The sequence below is a fragment of the Glossina fuscipes genome, unplaced genomic scaffold (genome assembly GCF_014805625.2).
Source record: "Glossina fuscipes isolate IAEA_lab_2018 unplaced genomic scaffold, Yale_Gfus_2 28, whole genome shotgun sequence".
Lineage (NCBI taxonomy): Eukaryota > Metazoa > Arthropoda > Insecta > Diptera > Glossinidae > Glossina > Glossina fuscipes.
Genome location: NW_023998423.1, coordinates 14,184,107 through 14,205,609, shown reverse-complemented (window position 1 = coordinate 14,205,609; position 21,503 = coordinate 14,184,107). Strand labels below are relative to the sequence as shown.

The 21,503-nt window shown below is 33.5% G+C and overlaps 1 protein-coding gene across 5 annotated transcripts in view; it reads left to right on the top strand.

The window, feature by feature from the left end:
• The window catches only part of LOC119636705 (RNA-binding protein fusilli), an 87,913-nt gene that overhangs the window by 42,423 nt on the left and 23,987 nt on the right, over positions 1-21,503 (top strand). For all 5 annotated transcript variants that reach the window (XM_038032266.1, XM_038032265.1, XM_038032263.1 and 2 more), the window contains exon 3: positions 14,891-15,340. In XM_038032266.1, coding sequence (XP_037888194.1) covers positions 14,891-15,340 — 450 coding nt within the window. The remainder of the gene's footprint in view (positions 1-14,890; positions 15,341-21,503) is intronic.

Genomic DNA, 21,503 nt, shown 5'->3' with positions numbered 1-21,503 from the left:
TCTTTGTCAGACGTCAAGTAGAAGTAACGACGCTAATGACGCGATTTGACATTAACCGTTGGCACTAAGGCGCGTCTTTGTGTGTATATAGCTATTTTACATATACTACCAAGCCTAAGGTTCTTAATATCGTAACGCACTCAAGGATCGCAGCAGAACACGGTTAAAGAGTGAAAAATTTAACGTAAGACAAAAGGAAGCATCCGATCTTAAAATTGCTAAAGAGAGAACACAGGGTATAACATTCAAAATTATTGTCCATTCACACACATATCCTTGATTAACGGAATTTTATGAATTCGGGAGAAATTCTTTGATTAATTCAGCTCAGTTTTCACCTGAGACGGAAATCGCAAACACAGTCGGAGTACAACCAATCATTTATAGCAAACCAAGCAAAGAATATTCGTATGAGGTTATTGGAGAATTTTTAGAATTTCTTAAAAACTTGTCTTCCCATGCGTAGACCTAATACTGAATTCTGGGTAACATTTGCTAGAAAACTAGAAAGTAATCTTTTTTTCGTAATGAAAACAGATTATCAAATATGCCTGAAGAGAATATCTTAGTATTTTTTAACTAACACTTTCATCTCCCGTCGGTGCCTTTTACGCTTCACTATTTACTCAATATTAACTTATTATTTTAATATTAATTTACAATAAAGTCTTAAACTAGAAGTTAAGGAAGCGTTACTTGTTGCGTATAACATGTTCTCTGTCTTATTTCGATAGAACAACAACAATAAGCGAAATTTGTGGAATTTTATACATTATTTTCTACAATACCTGCATACGCACTTACATACATACATACATACATACATACATACTCGAAGTGCAGAATATTTAGAAGAAAAATGTTCAAAGTTTTCGCAACCTCTGGCTATTGGAAGTGATGCCTTCATTCTGTCGTCATTACAAGTTAGTATTTCTTCCATGATCGTCTCACTGTGGAAACCTTGAGGAGGATAATTTAGCAACATGCCCGTAGAATGGTTGAGATTTTGTAATTAATATTTTCAAAAGTAATTTTCTTCTTTTTTTTTTCGATTTGATTGGCATTCACTTAATTTTCTTCTATGTAATGCATTTTGTTTTCGTAAATTATTGCAAAAAACATAATAATCTCTACATAATTACATATAAAACAACTCTGCAATATATCATACTATTGTCTTGATTATGCATTGTGCATACATGTTTCGCTTTTCCTTGCTTCTTACTATTCTAACAAAAACATTAACATCATAAGCAATTACCTAAAATTTTTTTTGCATATATTTTCTTGTAATCAAATATTTATTTAACATTAGTTCAATAATGTACATCTCATGTGGATCTCTTAGCAATAGTTAGGGCTTGAGTTGCCACTGGATTGTGCTTCGGAACTAGGATTAGGCAGGACAAGTTCTCGGGATAACTCATTTCTGATCCCGATGTTAGGAATATTATCTCAGCTCTCAGCCTCTTTGCCTGGCACCAAATTAAGCCAACCTTGCTTTTTTTATACTTTGTCTGCTCAAGGATGAGATTGTAGATCAAAAAATGTATCTTATAAAGAAAGTCTCCGACTGATTGTGTTACAAACGGTTTGACAAATGCAATGCACTTCTTCTCTGCTTTGATGATAAGAATTTGCATTTATAATGAACTTCGATGAAGTAATTTTATGATTATTTATTTTAAGTAGGATAAATAATAAGCTTTGCTTAAAATTTATATATAGTCGAACTTGAGGGTATAGGTATTTCTCAAATCAAGCAGTTTTCTATTTATTTATTTTTTTTTTTTTACTTTTGCTACTAGTCTCTGCTTATATGCGTTTTCTCTATTCAAGTCCATAAAATGACAATCAAATGCACGCAATATCTTGTATTGCAAAATGTCGTTTGTTTATATAGCGAAACGTTATATACACTGTGAGAAAAAAAATTATGAAAATTTCAGGTTTTGAACAAAGCGACTAATCTTCCTTTGCACTTGATTTACTGTCAATTAGATTTCCGGCGAAATACATAGACGTTGAATATGTCGCATACAAAGTCTAATTAATTAATTATCTCTCGATGGTTGTGTGTTAAGTGCGACCAAGGAGAGATTCATCGATTATTTAAGATTGTCACATAACCTTAACCTTTCGTTATTTAACAAGGAGAGATTCATCGATTATTTAAAATTGTCGCATAACCTTAACCTTTCGTTATTTAACTAAAATTTTATTTCAATTTTGATAAAGTCTTTGGCTGGTAAAGCTTTAACTAGTGAGGTCAATTAGAAATCACATCATGGTCAGCATCTTGGAAATAAATTGCAAAAATTCTATGAGCGCAAAATCATGATATAGCCAAAATGACTACGAAAGCTCATCAGATAAAATGAAAAGCACGCAATACATTGAAAAAAAAATTTTTTCTGTTGGGAAACGAAGTTAATTACTTACGAAGTATTTTAAGTAACTTTTCTGTCCATCCTTGTAATTGAAAGAATAGATGTTTCTTTACCATTCTTAAATCTTAAGGTACCAGCGTTTTCCCTAAAACGCATTGAATGGCCAAAGTAAACTTTATACGTTTTGGCAACTTTTGCGTAGTCGCAATTATGTTATTTGCAAGTTCTAACCTAGAAAAGTGAAAGACCAGAATTTTAAAAGATGTTACATGAAGAGAGTATTGTGGAAATGCGATATACTTAAACATATACGACGTCATAAGGAAAATTACGTAAATATTAGATCGAGCCCTAAGCAACTTCCGTTTTTTTCATCAGGAATTTATTTTGTTGTTCATGTTAGTTTAACAATTGATTGTGAGGTATTCAACATTTTTGCTATGCCACGCGTGTATTTTACTCCGATGTTGCCTTTAAAAAAAAGCTTGTCGTCAAACTCGGAAGGACGTTCCATCTTTTAACGTCGCATCTCCAGAACCAATTTTGAACTGTCCGATCAGTTGTCAGTCCTTCACCGTATACGCTGCATATCTTTTCAGCTGTCGCCTTAGCGTTGCTGCCATGTTTAAATTCCCAAAGCATTACATGTCGAACATGCACTTTTTGACTCTCCATCCAGAGGTTAAGAAAAAGACCACATAAAACAGTTGATAGAAGACTAACTGAATCGTTATCTGTATAGGGAAAACACCTTTGTCTCGGTGACTTATTGTGGGGTAAACATGAACAATAGATTGTACTTAGCTGCATTGGAAGCTATTTATGGCTCGAACTAATACTAAAGATAAGGAATTAAAATGTACAAAATGTACCAAAAAAAAAAAAAACTGATCAGTTAAAGGTACATTTGGGAGATTCCTTGAAGTGTCATATAATACCATGTTCGAAAAGTAAAGGGAATTTCTCTTCAAAAATATTAGTTTCAATTTAAATGCAAACTTTTTTTTGTGTCAGATTGAGATGATAGTGAGTTTGTGTCAGATTGAGGAAATAGTGACTCGAAAGCCTATCAATTTTTATTGTGCGCAATAATTAAGCAAAGATGATTCATTTTGAAAAATTTTTTTTTTCATTACCGCAAGTTTCCTTTATATTTATATTGTCTTTTTGCCTGGAAAAACCAACGTCTAGAAATCGGAAGTGGGTTTTTGAAAACGACTGATCAACCACGCCTCTAATATTTAAAGGTCGTTTTGCAGAGTATAAAGCCCTTTATTTTTTCGATATTTTCATCAACGAGAAGGTTCACTATCCTTGCGGGTGTATTTTGCTTTGAAAACCTTCACAACAGTTGCAGAAAAGTTGCGTAATTCATTGATGAAAAAGTCTGAGAGGAATTTGCAGCAGCAGCAGCACTGAAAGCTCTGAGATGATTGTTTATTAAGCGATGACTCTTGCTTAAAGCGAAATAATTCCAATGGAAATATTTCTTCTGGTTATTTTTTTATTTTTGATACCAAGTCCAGAAAGTCGACAAGGACATTTATTATATCGAATCACTCACACTCTCGTACTGAATCGATCAAAGCCTGCTTGTCTGCCCGTCCCTCCATCGCTGTGATATTCTTGCATTCAACACAAAGTCATTTATTATATCGAATTACTCAGAATCATTTACTGAATTGATCTAAGCTTGTTTCCCTGTTTGTCCGTCCGCCCGTGTGATATTCTTGTGTTCAACCTCCAGGTCGCAAGCTTTTGCACATTTTGTTGAAATTCAGCATTACACCACCGATCGTTTTAGCCCAAGAACAAACGCCATTGAAAATGGTTGACTTTCTTAACCACTTCTCATATAACGCCTTGTCTTGAAAAGACCTTTTATAAATAAGTTTATTAAGCGATGTTGTGTGAAGTATTTAATGAGAAAATCTGAAGTTCTGTAGTGTTTTTACTTGTTTTAAAATTCCTGTTTCGAGTAAGAGTCCATACATCGGAAAACGACCTACACACAAACAATACGAAGGAAGACATTATAAGTATTGGACAAACCGGAGAGTGTATTTAAACCATTCAGTAGACTGAATCTAAGAGAGAGCCACAAGATAAATTTGACGACCATCACAGACAGGTCTCTAATGTGCCGATAAAATAAATATTTAAAGGCTTAATAATAAACAAAAAAAAAAAAATTAATTTATTGTCTGAACAAAATTCTTTCTGACCGCTATTACAAGATAGTGGTTGGGCTTACACTGCTTAATGTTAGAAGAGGGCAGGGAGCATTAAGCAATCATTAGGATTAGTCTGCATTGCAAAATGGAGCTCAATATCATGCCAACTTTTTTTTTTTTTCAGTGTAGATTATAAATTTGAACATCATTTTCCTCATCTCTTTCCGACGGTTTAAGATTATTATTCGTTTTTTAAGTTGTAATTTATTTTTGTTAAATATATATATAAAAAAAAAAAGTAATAATAAGAGACAGTACAATACAACATGTAGAAACAAATTTAAAACAAATCTCCGCCCATTAACTTATGACTGACCATAACAAAGTATTAACAACAAATAAGATGAAATTCATGTTATTTTTTTTTTTATTTTTTCATCATGTTTTAATTTAAATTTTAATATTTCTACTAAAATACTTTTAATAACAATTAATACACTATTCCTCGTAAAAAACGAATTACTGTTGCGTTGAAATGAAATGAAATAAATAAATAACAAAAAAAAAAAAAAAATAAAAATAAAAAATAAATAAATAAATAAATAAAATAAAAAAATATTTAAAAAATCTGATACGGATGATTAAATCCAACATGACTTGAACATTTACGTGTATATATGAGTTCTTTTGCTTTTTGTGGCATTTGATGATGTTGTTGTAGTAATTTTTTGTTGGAATTGATATGAAAATAGATAATAATTGATAGTTAATTATAGTTCAGTTATAACTTGTCTGCTAATAATTAAATGTAATTAACACACAAAGTCTGGTTTTTTTTTTTCTCCATATACGTATATGCTTTGTTTAAGCAATCTGCTTACGATTGTAACAGTAATACCAACAACAGTTTCATTATAGGTCACATAGACAAAATAAAAATCTTGAATTATTAAGATTTTCATTGAACTGATTGCTATAAACTGCTACTTATTTATCTGTAAGATACTCGAAAATCCTTACACATACGATTGCAATATTCATGACGCATTTTAATTACGTATACACTGCTACTTGTGTGTAAATTTGTGCAAATGCCATCGGCGAAAATTCCTGAAACTTCTATGACGTTACGGCTCGTAGAAGTTCGGTCCAAAACAAAAAAAAAAAAAACAAACAATTAAGAAAATTATATTCGATCCCGACCGAGTCTTTTATGCCCATCACTGTTCGCGATCGTATACCGTCGTGACTTCCGCGATTTTTAATTTGCAACTGACTTACTTAGCTTGTCGCATTCTAATCTCCAAGACCTTTTATTTGATATCAATATTGATTGCAATACTAAAAAAAGAGAATGCTTCTCATTATGGATCCCAGATGATGTATTTTCATGTGAAGAATGTACAGGGATAACTTTCAGCATTCGCACTTGTGTACCACAAAACATCAAGAAAGTGACAAAAATCACGATTTGCTTCATTTTTGCGCAAGTGCTGCAGGACCACCCATAGAATATACAAGTAAATTTTTATCATTGTATATGTAAGTTCCATACAAGTAACGAGCGAAAAACCAAATTGTTTTTACTTTTGTAAACAGAGGTCGTCTCAGATTAAGTTGTTCTGTTCTGTTGACTCTTAACCGACTTACCCTATTTTCAGCGCTAACTTGCGCGCAAGAACTTTCAATGTCTCTGCCGATTTTGAAACCAATAGCTTCATCTTTGCGGCCAGCACATGTAAATTACATAGATAGACAGACAGACCTACTGGAAAATGGACATGCTTGAGTCAAGACTGTAAGCACATTATGGGGTCTCTGGAGCTTTCTTTTGTGTGTCGCAAACGTTTCGATAAAATGACTATATCCCTTACCCTTTGCTGATCGGTGTGAAAAGAAAAAGTTTTTAGAGCAACCCGCTGCGCCGCAAAAACACGTTAAATGCATTAACAAATGTAAAAATGTGTGTAAAAAATTTGTTCCAATCCATTGATTAGTATTGTGTAAACAAATTATCATACTTTCGTGCTCATAACACATCGCTCAGTAATTACATGTCGGCTGCTCTCGACACCTGTCAAAATTTCGTATTATTTGGATAATTTTTTTCTTTACGAGTTAAAGTAGCTACAGGGCCGTCGCTCTGCTCATATTTTCAAAACAATGGAAAAAATCCGTTTCGATGATGCTTTTTGACGGCGAAGAAGTACCATTCTAACTTGGGGCTGGTTTGAAAAGTCTGATGGCAACTCTGTCCTGCGGAAAAGAAGAGTAAATCGATGAATTTCAAAACAAAGCGTGGAGTGGATGTCCAAAAGAAATGACCAAACCATGAAACAACAAAAAAAAATTCTAACAATTATTCACGATAATTGAATCATGAAGCTGCAAGAGATAGCAGAGATACACTATACGCTATCTCGCGTATAAATTTGAGCATCGGAGAGCTGTTTTTCAATCGCGTGCCGATTTTACTCACAATCGACCAAAAATATCAACGATCTTAGAGATGGCTACATAGGGAATTCGCCGTAGTCTTTAGATTTCGACTCCCAGCAACTGTTATCTGCTTGCAAGTCGTTAAAGGATGCGAGGAAAATGGTCTGGTTTACATTGTGAGGTCATTGCGGAAATTGGACCGTATTTTACGTTTCTATAAGAAGCGCTTCTTATCTGCTTGCAAGTCGTTAAAGGATGCGAGGAAAATGGTCTGGTTGACATTGTGAGGTCATTGCGGAAATTGGACCGTATTTTGCGTTTCCATAAGAAGCGCTTGGAATGGTGGAGAGGCGTGGGTCTATTTGTAACACTCTTGACGTAGAGTGTGTTGATGAATAAAATCTATTTTGGCAAAAAACAATGTTTTCTTTCTCCCACTTAGGTTCCCGGAGTAGGCCAGCGCTTCTTTCGTTTCGCTTTATTGCTTTTTAAAACTATGCCGCCGACTTTCTTATAATTGTAGTGACTTTAACTTTGTCAAAACATTGATGTAAGTTTGATTAATATCGGCGGAGAGAAATCTCTACAAGTAACTCATTGTTTAATTTAACTCTGGCGAGTTCTAAAGCCCAGTTACGAGGAGCTTTCAAGAAATGAAAATAAGTCACTTTGCATTGATACACAAAGGTTGATGCGTTCGTAATAAAAATTATTGCAATCTGTTGATTGTTTAAAGAAACTGTCTTTAACAAATCGTCGTAAATAACGCAATGGATGAATATTTAAACGAATCGCAGTGTTACGTTAATCTAGCGTAACTTAATCTGATAATTACCTTGAGTATTATTACCTGTGTTTCAATTGTTCTTAGCACAGTGTTGAATAGCTTTTTTTTTTTATTATGACAGCGAAAGATTGTAATTTTGTTTAAAAAAGAACCGTTTAAGCTTTTCTGCACAATAAATGAAAATAGTATTTGCACGCTCTGTACGCGCATGCGTACAAAAATTTAACAACAACATTCATTTAGGCTTAAAGTTTATAGAAAATTATTAATCCACAATGGACAGGTTTCTTTAGTTTAAATGGATAATATTTTCGTTTTGAAATGAGCTCGTTTTACTTGCCTGCCTTTAGTTTCTCGTTTGACTACCTACTTGTCAGGTATTTACGTCGTTTATCTGTAAGAGCACTGCAGACTGTTTGTGGAAAAGTCCAATAGCCTTTCTCTACTATGTTACTAATAATAATAATATATATGCAACTTATAACAATTCGTTACATTGTTTCGCCTGATGTTTGAAATTCGCATTTCATTACATTAAAATCTTGGTATTCAAAATTAATTGAATTTATTCTAATATTTAGTACCGAATTGCGTGTGTATGAATGTCGCATAAATACAATTTTCAACCATTTTAGGTTAAATGCTTCGAAATCGATTTATAATGGAATACTTAACTGTTTGTTGAATAGTTTGGACTTTGGAAAATACATGGCGTTACTGTTCCATACCATAAACTGGTTTCAATACACGATACTCGTAATCATGCATACATGATTTTTTTTTTTGTTTTTGTTTTTTTTTATTATTTATTTACTTTATCTTCCATTTTAAATACATTTGTTGTTTTTTTTTTTTTTCTTTTGTTTTCATTTTTAATTATTTTCATACATTATGAGGTGTAATGCTTTTAATGAGAAATTGAATTAAATTTTAATATGAAAATTTTTGGTGTATTTGTTCTTTGTTGCTTGTAGTTAGCGAAACGATTAAATCAACCTAAACCAAATTTTGTATTTTAATAGTTTCTACCTTCGCTTTATAGAAATTTAAACGTAATTACGGTAAAGCCCTTTCTAATCCTAGAATGTTTCTCATCTAACCCAATCCAGACGTTATTTAGGCATCTGTCACTCGCTTGAAATGCTTCGAGTATTTCTTTCCAGTATCAATTAAAATCGCTTTTCAAGCTAAACGACGAGCAAGAACTATTTCTATTCCTACGTTCAAATTTGCATTATTACGCGGTAAATGAACTTTCAAGAATCTCTATATTCTATATTTGTCAGTTTTATTGTCATAAGAGAAGATATATTTAATAGTTATGGAAAAGAGTACATAGCAGGAGCAACAGATTTTCCTTTTGCTTAACGTGAGTACCTCTTATAAAGTTCACCTCACGGCACCCGATGGTGCACGGACAGGTAGACAGTCTCTATAAACTGGGGGCCTGAACTGCACTGGAGAAACTAAATATTGTATATGGCCCAATGAACCCACTCTGGAGAATGTCGAGACCTCTCATTACCTTGTTAACTATTCACTTTAGAAAAACCACAGTTACCACCATACTCCCCTAGGGGGCGTAGCCAGGAACCAGGACTCACACATTACTTACTTGCTGCGTTCAAAGTGTGATTGGACATATCAGCTTCCATACCAGTTTCCACATGGTATGTCAGCATGCAAGCTTCCCACCGAATGATCTGGGCAAGCACCAGTCTGCGGTTCAATCAATGGTGTCAGCTGTACCCGTAGGTACTCGTGACTTTATGGTTGGCTCCTCACCCTCTATAAAACCTTTAGCCTTATTTTACGCGACATAGACCCTCTTGCCTTCGGACCAACCATACAATCCCGGCTAGCCAACACCGCATTACCCTTTTTCAAGATATATTTGCTTCGGGTGGCGACCTCCATGCAGCAACAACGGTGGGAGAATAGTTAAAAAGATTGAAAGTCAAAGTTCGAATCGGATTGTTATGGAAGCAGCTTTTATGATCTATGACTAATGGGGAGCATAAAAAAGCTCTAATTCTGAAGTATTTAACCGTCGATCGAATAACTTATTGGTACTTATCAACTAAAAAGAAACAACGAGAAGCAACTTATAGAGACGATGTATTGTGCTAACAATCCTACCCAACTTTTAGCTTTAATAATGACTTTGAGTACTTGGCTTCTAACTTTTCTGCAGACACCGTTTTGAAGCTAACACTATTAAAATTATCATTTCCTGCAGCTTCTGCAAAATTCCAAGCCCAAAATACTAATTTCGAATATTGGTATTTACTTAGTGTATTCGTTGTTAAGTTAACGAAACGATCAAGTCAACGTAAAAGAAACCTTGTATTTTAATAGTATTAACATTTGCTTTGCAGAATTTTGAACATAATTACTTTCAAGCGCTTTCTAACCGGAGAATGTTTCTTATCTAACCTAAGACAGATGTGATTTCGGCACCTGCCACTCGCGTTAAGCCATATTTTCATATTTCTATATATTTTTTTACCATCTTAGAAGATTTTTCTAATATATTAGAGTAATAGTTATAAAGTTTTGCGGAGGCTCGAACTCCTTACGTGAGTCAAGAAAAGAAAAAAAAAGAGGAGAACGATATGTAACGATGTTACAGAGTCTCAGTTGTTTATCGTCTGGACCTGCTTTGGCGACTTAATCGGGATAGCTCCGTAGAACCATTGGGTATTTTTAAATGGTTTCTGGTTTGGAAGACAATCCTGCAAGAGAGAGGGCCTAATCCAATAATAAAGATTTACATATAAAAGTTTGGGCATAGTCTAAACCCGCGTTGCGGGATAATTATGGCCACCACGAATGCATCTCAAAGGACTGTACCGAAGCATTTAGCACTCACACTTCGGTTTAACCGAACCATCGTCTTAAGTTTCCCCGAAGGTTTATGCCCAACTAATTATATTCATTCCGTTTCCAACTAAGCCTCTCATAGGAGCTGTTCATCATTACTTCTGTTATCTAACCAGATTAATGCTAAGATATGTATATAGTTGCTTTTGAATTATTCACCCATCTTGGATACCATCCAACTACTTTCTCAATAAACGCTTTTCCTGACTTACATCGGAGTAAAGGTTTGATTACTTCTGCAAAGTTTTTATATTAGCATTTATTCCACGGGATGTAGGGCCTAAGAGCATTTTTGGGGGGTTCTTCTGCTTTCAATGGTCTAATGGGAAAAGTATGTTTTACTTTTTTTGTCACCTAGTTATTCAGGAAATGTCTCCTATACATGCACACAAGGCGATGACGACAAGGGAGCATTTCGGAATGATTGACCTGAAAGTGAACGAGAACGATCTCTCCATATAGATCGTCCCAAAGGCAGGTATTATATTGTATACCAGAGACATTCTTACAGGAATTTCTATAAGAGCTTGGAGTTTGGGCTATATTAAGACTATAGGCCATCGGGTAAGCGCTTATGAAATTGTATTACATCGTCGGCCGAACCAATTTTAATCATTTTACTCTTCAAGCTCTTGTATTTGCCTTTGTAACTGCCTTGGTAATAAGAAGATAATCTGATATTTTGTGAAGGGGAGAGGGGAGGCGAAATTGGTTGGCTTTTGAATATACAGAAAAATTGATTGTGTTTTTTATTACGCCTTATATACTGTAGTGTATCAGCACGATCGGATATACGGAAGTGCTTGAAGCATTAATTGGCCGATTGCACTGACACCGAAGCGGTTTAAACGAATTGCAAATTATTGTTACAATTCAATTTCGCTCCAACTATTCATCGAAACATTATACTTACAGCAATACTCTATGAATATATTGTAGTGTGATCGCATACCGTCGTATGCATCCACTTTGAAGTGTGACTGAATTATGCGACTTCAGCATAATTCGTTTGGTAAAATAAAAATAAAATTTATGTCACACTTCAGCAGGGCGAGTATTGCATTTCGTAATGCAATACGATGCCGCAATTAAACGATCATAATTTTTGTTAGATAAGCATAATTTAGTGTAGAAAATAAATATAAATAGTGCCGAATAAAATAAAGAAATTCAATTGTATCGAAGCAGTTCAACTTAGCGTTTCACTCGCTCGTAAGCTAAAGGCTTTCAATCCGCCTAAAACATAAAGATTAGGAAACGTCTTATGCCGAGCTATATTGGCAACCTGTGAGACGGGAAGACTTGGCGAACTGAAGCCGAGCAGCTTAGGGTAAACTGCGCTTCCACTATTAAACTTCATGACAATATCAAATAAATAAAATGAGAGACACTTCGAAAATAGTTTATCTTCATTTCTCTTCCAAGTGTGAATATTCTAAGTACTAAGTAAAAAAATTATTATCTTTGGATTCATTACTTTGAATAAATTATGTACATTGTGTTCATCGTTTTGTTAAATCCCAATTATTTTAGAATTTTTCCATAAGTTTCGCTTCATTATGAAGTCAGCAAGTTACTTGATAATTCGGTTTGGTGTATTAGTTCAACAAATATCCATAAAAAAAATTTTTTTTGAAATATGTTGAAAACAAATTCAAATTTAAAACACTGTCGAATAGAAACTTTTGTCTATTACTCGTTATTTAGTTTACCTTAGAAACAATATAGAAAATGCTAATTGAGTAGAACATCACCGGTGCCCGTCTTTATAAATCGGTTTAAATCGAACCTATGATTGGCGCTATTTAAGCAATAAAATTAATCCAGAATCACTATTGATTATATATATATATATATGCACATGAGATTATTTTGATGAATACGTTTAGGCATTTCTAAGTTTTAATAGTGTGCCGCTAAATAATACCTAAACTATTTCTTAACCGATTTTCTTTTATGTATGTTCATTACTCTTCATTGAGTTTTATTTATGGAGATTTCATAGAGACAAATCTGATAGTTTATCAGATTAGAAAAATATCACAAATCATCCATCAAAGGTTTTGTAAGATCTATTCTGTTAGTAAATTGATGGTAATTTTGACTAATTTTTTCATTCGTGCCCAGTCATAGATCGTCGGATATAAGACTGGAAGAACAATAGCGTACTTTGAAATTTTATTCTTTTAACGAAATACTTTCCATAGCTGATCTATATGCGTTGCGAAAGTCATGACAATAAAAATATTAGAACATTACCATCACACGCTTCTCATAGACCTGTGTATACTCAGCAAAGTAATGAAATATTTATAAGTTGATTGATTTTCATATGAAAAGTGCTTTTTCTCCTGATTGTTATTTCGCTTAAAGGTTAAGACCTGTAGAAACACTACAACAAAGCTATATATATATATATATATAAATGTGTTATTCCATAGCGATGTGTTTGAAGTACATTTGACGTTCAAAAAAAATTAAATACAATTGAAACGAGTACCAGTACGGAAGACCAGCAAAAGTCGCCCAGGCTTACTTATACAAAAAAAAAAAAAAAAAATTATATTCGCCTTGAGACGAATTTCAAGAGCGCAACATCTTAATAACTTTGATGTATGTTTCCTTATTAGCCCCTGACCGATCGAGGCCATTGACTCGAAGAAAATGTACGCTATCCTGCTAGGTACCTGAACCACATTTCAAATCGATATTAAATATGCTTGTAATACATTAACAATAAAACTAAAAAAAAAAACGTAACTTCCCTATGCGACTTAGGCTGTGATTGACAACTTTGATCTTGGCAATTGTAAGAATTTTCTGAAAAATTTTTAATGGAAAGAAAAAATTCTATCCGGAATAAAAAGTTATATAGCTTTAGAACATACCAACCGGTGTTCACTAGAAACAGAGGAATTTTTCGACAAAATATGAAGAGATTCATTAATGTTCGGATTTTGCCAAATAAAGCTGTAAGTGTGAAGATACATAAAAAGTTCTTTTGAGAAACCCAACTGTGTTTTTTTATACTTAACGCGACTAACCATAACGCTACAAGCCATCATTTTTGATCTGGGAAGTCAATTCTGCTCATCTTGATACTCCTAACTTCTCTGAGTTTGGAGACTAATCTCGGCTAGAAATCCCCTGTAGGTCGTGAATTGTTGAAACATTACATTTACGTTACTTTAGTCTTTCAACCTCTTTATGCTTTTCTTGACAATTTTTAATAAATAATTTACCAAGAATATCTTAGGTTAATATCTTAGACTTTCGCCTCATTATTGAAGTGTGGGATAATTTCAACAGAAGTACGGGATTAAATCGGCGAAGAATCTTGTCTGGTTGGCCAAGAATATATTTAGTTCGAAAGCATTCCGATAGCTATTTGAGAATGTTTTTGAAAGAGTGGAATGAATTCATCTTTAGTGTCTTGTGTTATAAGAAAAGTAAAAAAGTTTTATTCACAGTACATATCTACCGTAACGTTTCCATTGTCCATTTAGATGACTCGTAGAGTTTGTGTAGAAATTACGATTGCTCCCATGGAAGTTTTGTGTTAACTTTCAGAGGGTGATTGAAAGCACTAGTCTTCTTTTCTATTTCGCGACTAATCGGCACCATATTTAAAACCCGATCTACTTTGTAGAAACTTTGCCCTGCTTTAATAACAGCAGCGATTTGTAAGATGTGACCAAGTAACAGGAGTAGAGACAACTGATTAGTGAACATGGCTAGAAGCAGAAACATTAAAATAAATACATGAGAAGGTTTTATATTTTTTAAACGACCTAACAATACTCGATTGCTATTTGATGCCTTTGACTTTTAGGTGTTACAAACGCCATGATGGAGCTTAATCTGCTAATCGTGCAAGGGGTAGATGTAAGAAAAACCAAAAGAGGAAAGAAGCGCACATAACGTCCACGATTTCTTTTGTTGTGACATTTACATATGTATGAAATTGAAATATTCAATAAGTAAAGCAAAGAGAATGACCAACGGAAATGAAAATTACAATACGGCGAACACCTGAATTTTGAAATATTTATACATTTTTTGTGACTTTTATTTAAGAAAATTTGCATGGAATAGTTTTACTTAGATCGTTTCATTTTTATATTGTTTTTTTTTTTTTTTTTAATGATAAATATCTTACATTCTTGATTTGAATGCGTGTCACTTATGTTTCGCTTTTCTTTATTTTTTTTTCTCAGATTATTGGTACCAAACAAATTTTGGTACGTCCTGATGGGTGCTTATTCAAAGATCGGACCAATTCTGTATCGTCGGAGACATCGAATTCGGCAATATCACCGCCACCACCACCATCATCATCAACAACAACATCATCACAACCGAAATCATCATTGGCCATCACTTACACGGATGCTATCAACAATGTTAACAAAAGTGTTAATGGCTGCACGGCCATTGGGGACAACGAAAACATCACCAATAATTGTTCAAATGCTCCAACAGCAACAATTATCACAAATACAAATGCTAATAATGTTTCAAGTACAGCACTAACGCCAATTATTAATAACAACACCATTATCAGCAATAATAATAGTATCACAAATGGACCAAATTCCGATTATAATGAACTTCCAATAGTTATAGCTCAAGCTGCCGGGAAGCCGTTACGCGAAGCCATTGACGAGGTAGATACATTCCAAATTTGCAAAATTCATTCCACTAACCCTTAAATGCATAGCGACGCAGACCTGCATCGCTCGCGTAAAGCTTACCTTAGTATTTCTAATTTTGAACCGTTAGATGCATATTGTTGTCAGTTTTATTTTACTTTTAAGTTGTCTTATTTAAATTGTTCTCATTAAATTAATTGTAAAATTAAGTGGAATTGAAATGTAGACAACTGGCAACAGTATGCATTTAACGATTAAAAGATATTATATATAAAAAAAAAAAAGATAAATAATTCTTAAGTCTCTCTGCTTAACTTTGCCTAGAAAGATTAACACATAGAATACAGATTTGGTATAGATATTATATTTAGATCAGATATTAATAATGAGCGAATACAAAACGTTTATAACCATTTAAACTAGTCACGTTATTTCATATCTTAATATTTATTGTAATTGTAGAAAAGAAAAATTATTAAAATTAAACAAGAAAGCACATAATGGTCGAACACCAACCACCTTATCCACCATCCACCCCTAACCACTTATTTTATAATTTATAAGTTTCCGTGCGAAAGCATGAGGGGGAACAATCCACGACTAAAATAGTGCGAATGTATTGCGTCTAATTAATTTTCCTGCCTAAGGTCTTATTATTCTTAAAAAATCCTAAAACCTAAGACGCTTTTCCTGCGAAAAGGCTTGCTTTTCATGAGAGAATGCAATATCAATAAAATATCGTAACTCTATTAAAGCAATTAAACTAATCTTTATATGAACTTAGCATGGCGTTTAAAAAAGAGCCTAAGGTCTTAATTAATCGTCCTACTTTTAACCGTAAAAGTTACTTTACTCGTTTAACTAAGTTATGGTAATAATAATAGTAATGCTTTTCATGAGAAATTTTTATGGGATAGAGTCCATATAACTGACCTACGCATTGATACCGTCAATATTTATGTAAAATAGATGCTATGGACTAATTTTCATTACATAGCATGAAGAATAATAGCTTTTTACTCATGACTATATAAACTCTCTTCACTCACTCTTCGTACGGGCTGTTATATAGGAGGGATTCAAAAAATTGACCCACCCGATCTATATTTTTCACATTAATTTGAAATGCTGAAATATTGAAATTTTGAAAATTGCAAATTTTTCCATTTAAGGACATATTGGAAACGAAGTCTTTTTCAATACCATTTCGAAGTTTCTTCAAAACCTTTCAATATTTGTAACATTTAGATATGTAAACGTACGTGATTCAGAAAAAGTCATTCTGAATCTAATGATAGAACAAAAAATATCTGTAGATTAAGTCCTTCAGTCCATTACACGCATCCTTACAAATTTAATATACTCAACATATGAACATATGAATATACATCAGATTCACAAAATATTAGTCCGAATCTAATGATAGAACAAGAAATGTCTTTCAGTCCGTTACATACATCTGTAAAAAATTCAATATACTCGATGCTGCAACTTATGTAGGAAAATTTGCTATGAAATATCGTTTCGATTATACTCTAAACAGCTGCAGCAACAAAATGCATAATAACTTTATGTAAGCATATATAAACTTTACATAAATAAAATATAATTAATAATTAACATTAAAAAAATGATAACAATAATTGATTTAAACTTTTTTCGTGATAAGATTAGCAAGAATTGGATGAAGCGTATATTAATGATTATCTATGTAGTGGACGTGTGCGTGTCTTTTAAAATCACTTTCGAAAACTTCTTCCTTTTAGAATTTTGCAACTTGCAGCCAGCCACTGCCCGCCTTTTCAGAAAAGAAGATTGTCAAGACAGTTCCGAATGACAAGGATTATCAGGCTTGAAAAAACTATGATGTAGGATGTAGAATAGGGGGAAAAACTGAGCGCGTGTTGTGCGGTTAAAATCTTTGTTTCACATTAAATTTTGCTCTCTTACACATCTAAGAAGCAGTGCCATATATTAATACACCATTTATGTGTGAAACACATTGGATTCTTGGAAAGATTTCCTGTTCTACGCAAGAGTCATATTCTCCCGTTGCAAACATCACTTTTTTTGTGTATTATTATTAGATAGTTAGGTACAGTTTATAAGATTACCGGCACATATTTTATGCTCTCTCTTACAGATTTTTGACAGACTTCGAACACTTGTTGTCGTTCAAGAGATAATCCAAAATTGTTTCCATTCATTGTTTTCATGAGATATAGTTCCACTATTTGACATAAACATTTTTATTTATTTCCACTGTGTTGAGTGAATTTTATTAATCTGCAAGGCATGGTCAAAGTTCTGTTGTGAATATAAATAATGTCTCCTTCAGTCATGATGACTTGGTTCTTTGTAGTTCTTTTGAAATGCATAAACGCTAAAAAAAATTTTAATAATGAAAAGAAGGTACGGGGGCACTCAAGAGCCGTGAAAATTCAAAAATTTTTAACTATATGTAATTGTCTTTATATTTCGTGCGATCAACTATAGAAAGCAAATGTATTTCGTAAGAGAGAAAGAGAGATAGAAATAGAAATAAATCATCGAAATTATTGATTGTCCTTTTAGATTAGTTTCCCGCAAGCAATGCCTAAATGGTAAAGAACAAATATGGGCAAAAAGCCTTTCAAACGTGCTTTGCTGCTATTTGTAATTCATAGTGCATCACATCACTCCATTGTGACACAAATATGGCAACACTGTTGACAGCATCTATATGATTTCTTAATAGTGCTAGCCTTTCAACGGAATGAATACTGTTACCTTTGTTTTGATGCTGTCATCTTCATGGTCGCTTTGGGCGAATTTGACTGTGGCGAGGTATGAGGAAGCTACGTTTCATCTATTCGCACATATCGCATGAAAAAAGTTCTTTTTATTTCATCTAAACAGGCGACGCAAAAAGCTTTTTGAATTATCAACACGTTGTTGCCAACGTTTCACTGTCATTCATTATATTTAAGGTATCAGTTATCTCATGTAACCTCAGTTTCCGGTCTTCTAAAACGATTTTGTGTACTTCTTTTATGCTCGCTGGAGTAACTGCCGATTTTAGGCGACCAGAGGGCTCAACATCATCGGTGTCCCTACGACTTTGTTTAGAATTAACAAACAAGCCACAAATTTTTTGTATCGATAGTCAAATTCAAACCAATACTGACTATGAATGAATGGTATTTGCTCTCATCAAGCAGCAATTTTTAAGCGCCAAACAAAAATTCAGATTTTTCCATTGTTTTGAAAATTACAATAGTAGCTGCACTACGGCAACTCTAACCAGTAAACTGATGGGCGGATTGGTATGAAACTTTTACACATTTTGTTTGAAAGCTGGCATATTATCCAGAAATTATATGGGTCTGTCAAGAGTGTGGTCAAACACAGATTTATTGAGCGATGTGTTACATAAACGTATACATGTACATACAATATTCACTTCATATGATATCTTTTAACTTTTCCAAATTTAACTTAATGTTGTGTTGGTCAATTCACTGTATAAATCAAAATATATAAAAGCTAATCGATAAAGCAATTTTTTAATAAAACGATCAAATACGTCAAATCAAAGTAATTAGTTATAAATCATTCTTGTATCATGATATCTGATGTCTGTGATTAACTCTGTCTTCGTTAACAAATTACATCATAAAAAAACTAAACAATTTTATTTGAGATAAAGCTAAAGATTTTTTTTTTTTAAAAAGATCCATTATCGTTAATCTTTTCGTTACGAAGAAATCCATCTTAAATATATTAAAACCATAAAACTCAAACACAAACGCCTGAAGCAAAATGTGTTATAGAGTTTTTCGTATTATGTAAAAATCTACAAATCAGAGTTTTCATCACCGGAATTCTAATATCGTAAAGAACGTGTCGTTCGCGTTAATTTTATAACACTGCTTAATGTCCACATAGACATGCATCGTAAAACTTTAGCTTGGGTTACCGTTTATCATTTCTATGCAAAAGTCATCTCACTTTTATACTCTACACCCCTTGTGATGCAGGATATGTTAACTTAGTGTGAACGTATATAATGCGCTGGAGGACTTAAGATATACCCATCCGATTATTATTATTATACTGATCGTTCCAGAATCACTTTCTGAATGGATCTTAGCTTATCTCCTTGTCTGTCCGTCGCAATTTTAAAGATATGATGAAAATTGGTACGGTGGCGTGTTTTGGCCCAAGGACGAGCGCTGTCGAAAATGATTCGGATTGCTTCACTTTTTCCAACACTCCCCACATACCACCCTATTTTGAAAAGAATTGCAATTTGCAAAATTTCGCGACAAAACTTGGTTTGTACTAGTGTTTAGACATTCTAAATTGGTATGACAAATTTCTTTCGACTGTGGCAAATTTTTGAACCTGCTTTCATATTACCGTTCCTTCAAAAACTGAGTCTCTCTATGGCGAAAAGGTATAATTTTTAATATATCATGTTGATAACTAGTTCGTAATAGTAAATTGACATAGAAATCAACCTCATCAAGTGTGGACAACGTAGGACTATTTTGTGGATACCATTTGTGGATAGGGACTTCTCCAATCTGCGGCCTTTTTTTATTAAATTTTTATGTCACTGCATAAAAATAATGTGCAACTTTTGGTGTATTATTACCAAAACTAATGAACGAGGTAATTTAGGGTATGTAACAGTCGGCCTTATCCGACTGTAATGTTTTTATTTCTTTAAAACTGTAACATGAGCAGCAATAGTAATATCATAGATCCTCGGTAACCTGGCTTGCAAAGATGGTTACTGAAAGTGAAAATAAAGCAATCCTCATTTCTGTCCATAAAAGGCGAAAAATTGAGAAAATGTTGAATCAAAGCACTGAAGAAGTTGCATACGCTTTGAATTGAATCGATTAATATTTATCATTAAATTTAAACTCACTTCACTAGACCCCCTTAAGAAGGCTTAGTTTTGGCAACTTTTCTTTTTCAATTTTTTTGAAAAACCTTATTAGGGATCCAAAAAATAGGCCGACAGAGTCCAAACTTGGTACAGTTATTTTTTTTGAGTAAAATTATTATTATGCTATAATTTTCATCATGAAGCATTGAAAATTATGCCTTTTTGTCGTACGAACTTCAGTTTCCTTTACATGGAAAGGGGTTCTAAAAATTGCCCCAGCCGGTCCAAAGTTTTCATACTCATTTCGAATGCCAACATACTATCACTTGGCCACTTTTATCAAGAAGTTTGGAATATTGTAATCTTTTTCCACATTACGGCTTTTAAAGATAGGTTATATGGGGAGTGGCCGAAAAAGCGTAACGACCCAAACCATTTTCAATAGCGTTTGTCCTTGGGTCAAACCACGTCAGTGTACCAAATTTCATTACAATATCTGCAAAATTGCGACCTGTTAATCGGACAGACATCAGACGGGCAGAAGAACAGACAGGTTTAGATCAATTCAGGTTATAATTTTGAATCGATGGGTATAATAAAAGGTGGGTCTATTTCAAGCCCTTCAGTGTGTTACATTCGTCCGCACTAATTTAATATAATCACAAGTGGTGCAGGGTCTAAAAATGCGCGAAATATAACCAGAGCAGATTTATTGTTTTTCTAGCAAATTTTAACATTTACTATACGATGTACAACTAACTACTTTTCTACGATGATTTATCGTACTATACTGAACACGTTGGTGGCAATGCGAAAACACAAAAATGCTGTATGATGAAGAATAGAATGATTTATAAAAGACACATAGTACTAGGTAGGTAATCTGTTGTATCAAAATCGTACATTGCTCGCATATGCACTCGGTCTGGCAGCATCTTTTTTAGCTATTTTACACTTTGAAAGCCAAAAACGCATAGTCCTACTTTTTATACCCGATCCTGTCCGTCTGATGTCCGTCCACGCAAAATTTCTTTTGTAGGTCGCAAATTCTTAAAATAGATATATAGAGACACTGATGTGCTTTGACCAATGGACAAATGCTATGGAAAATAGTTCGGATCGACGAGTTTTTTCAACGCTCGATTGCAATTTTCAAAGATTTTTGACAAGGCTTGCTGGGTAACAGTACTTCGACATTCTAAATTGGTAGAAAAACTTTGATTCGGCGGATGTAATATTTTGAACCCCTCTTTCATATAACCGTTCTTAAGAAAACTGAATCTTTATAAGGTAAAAATT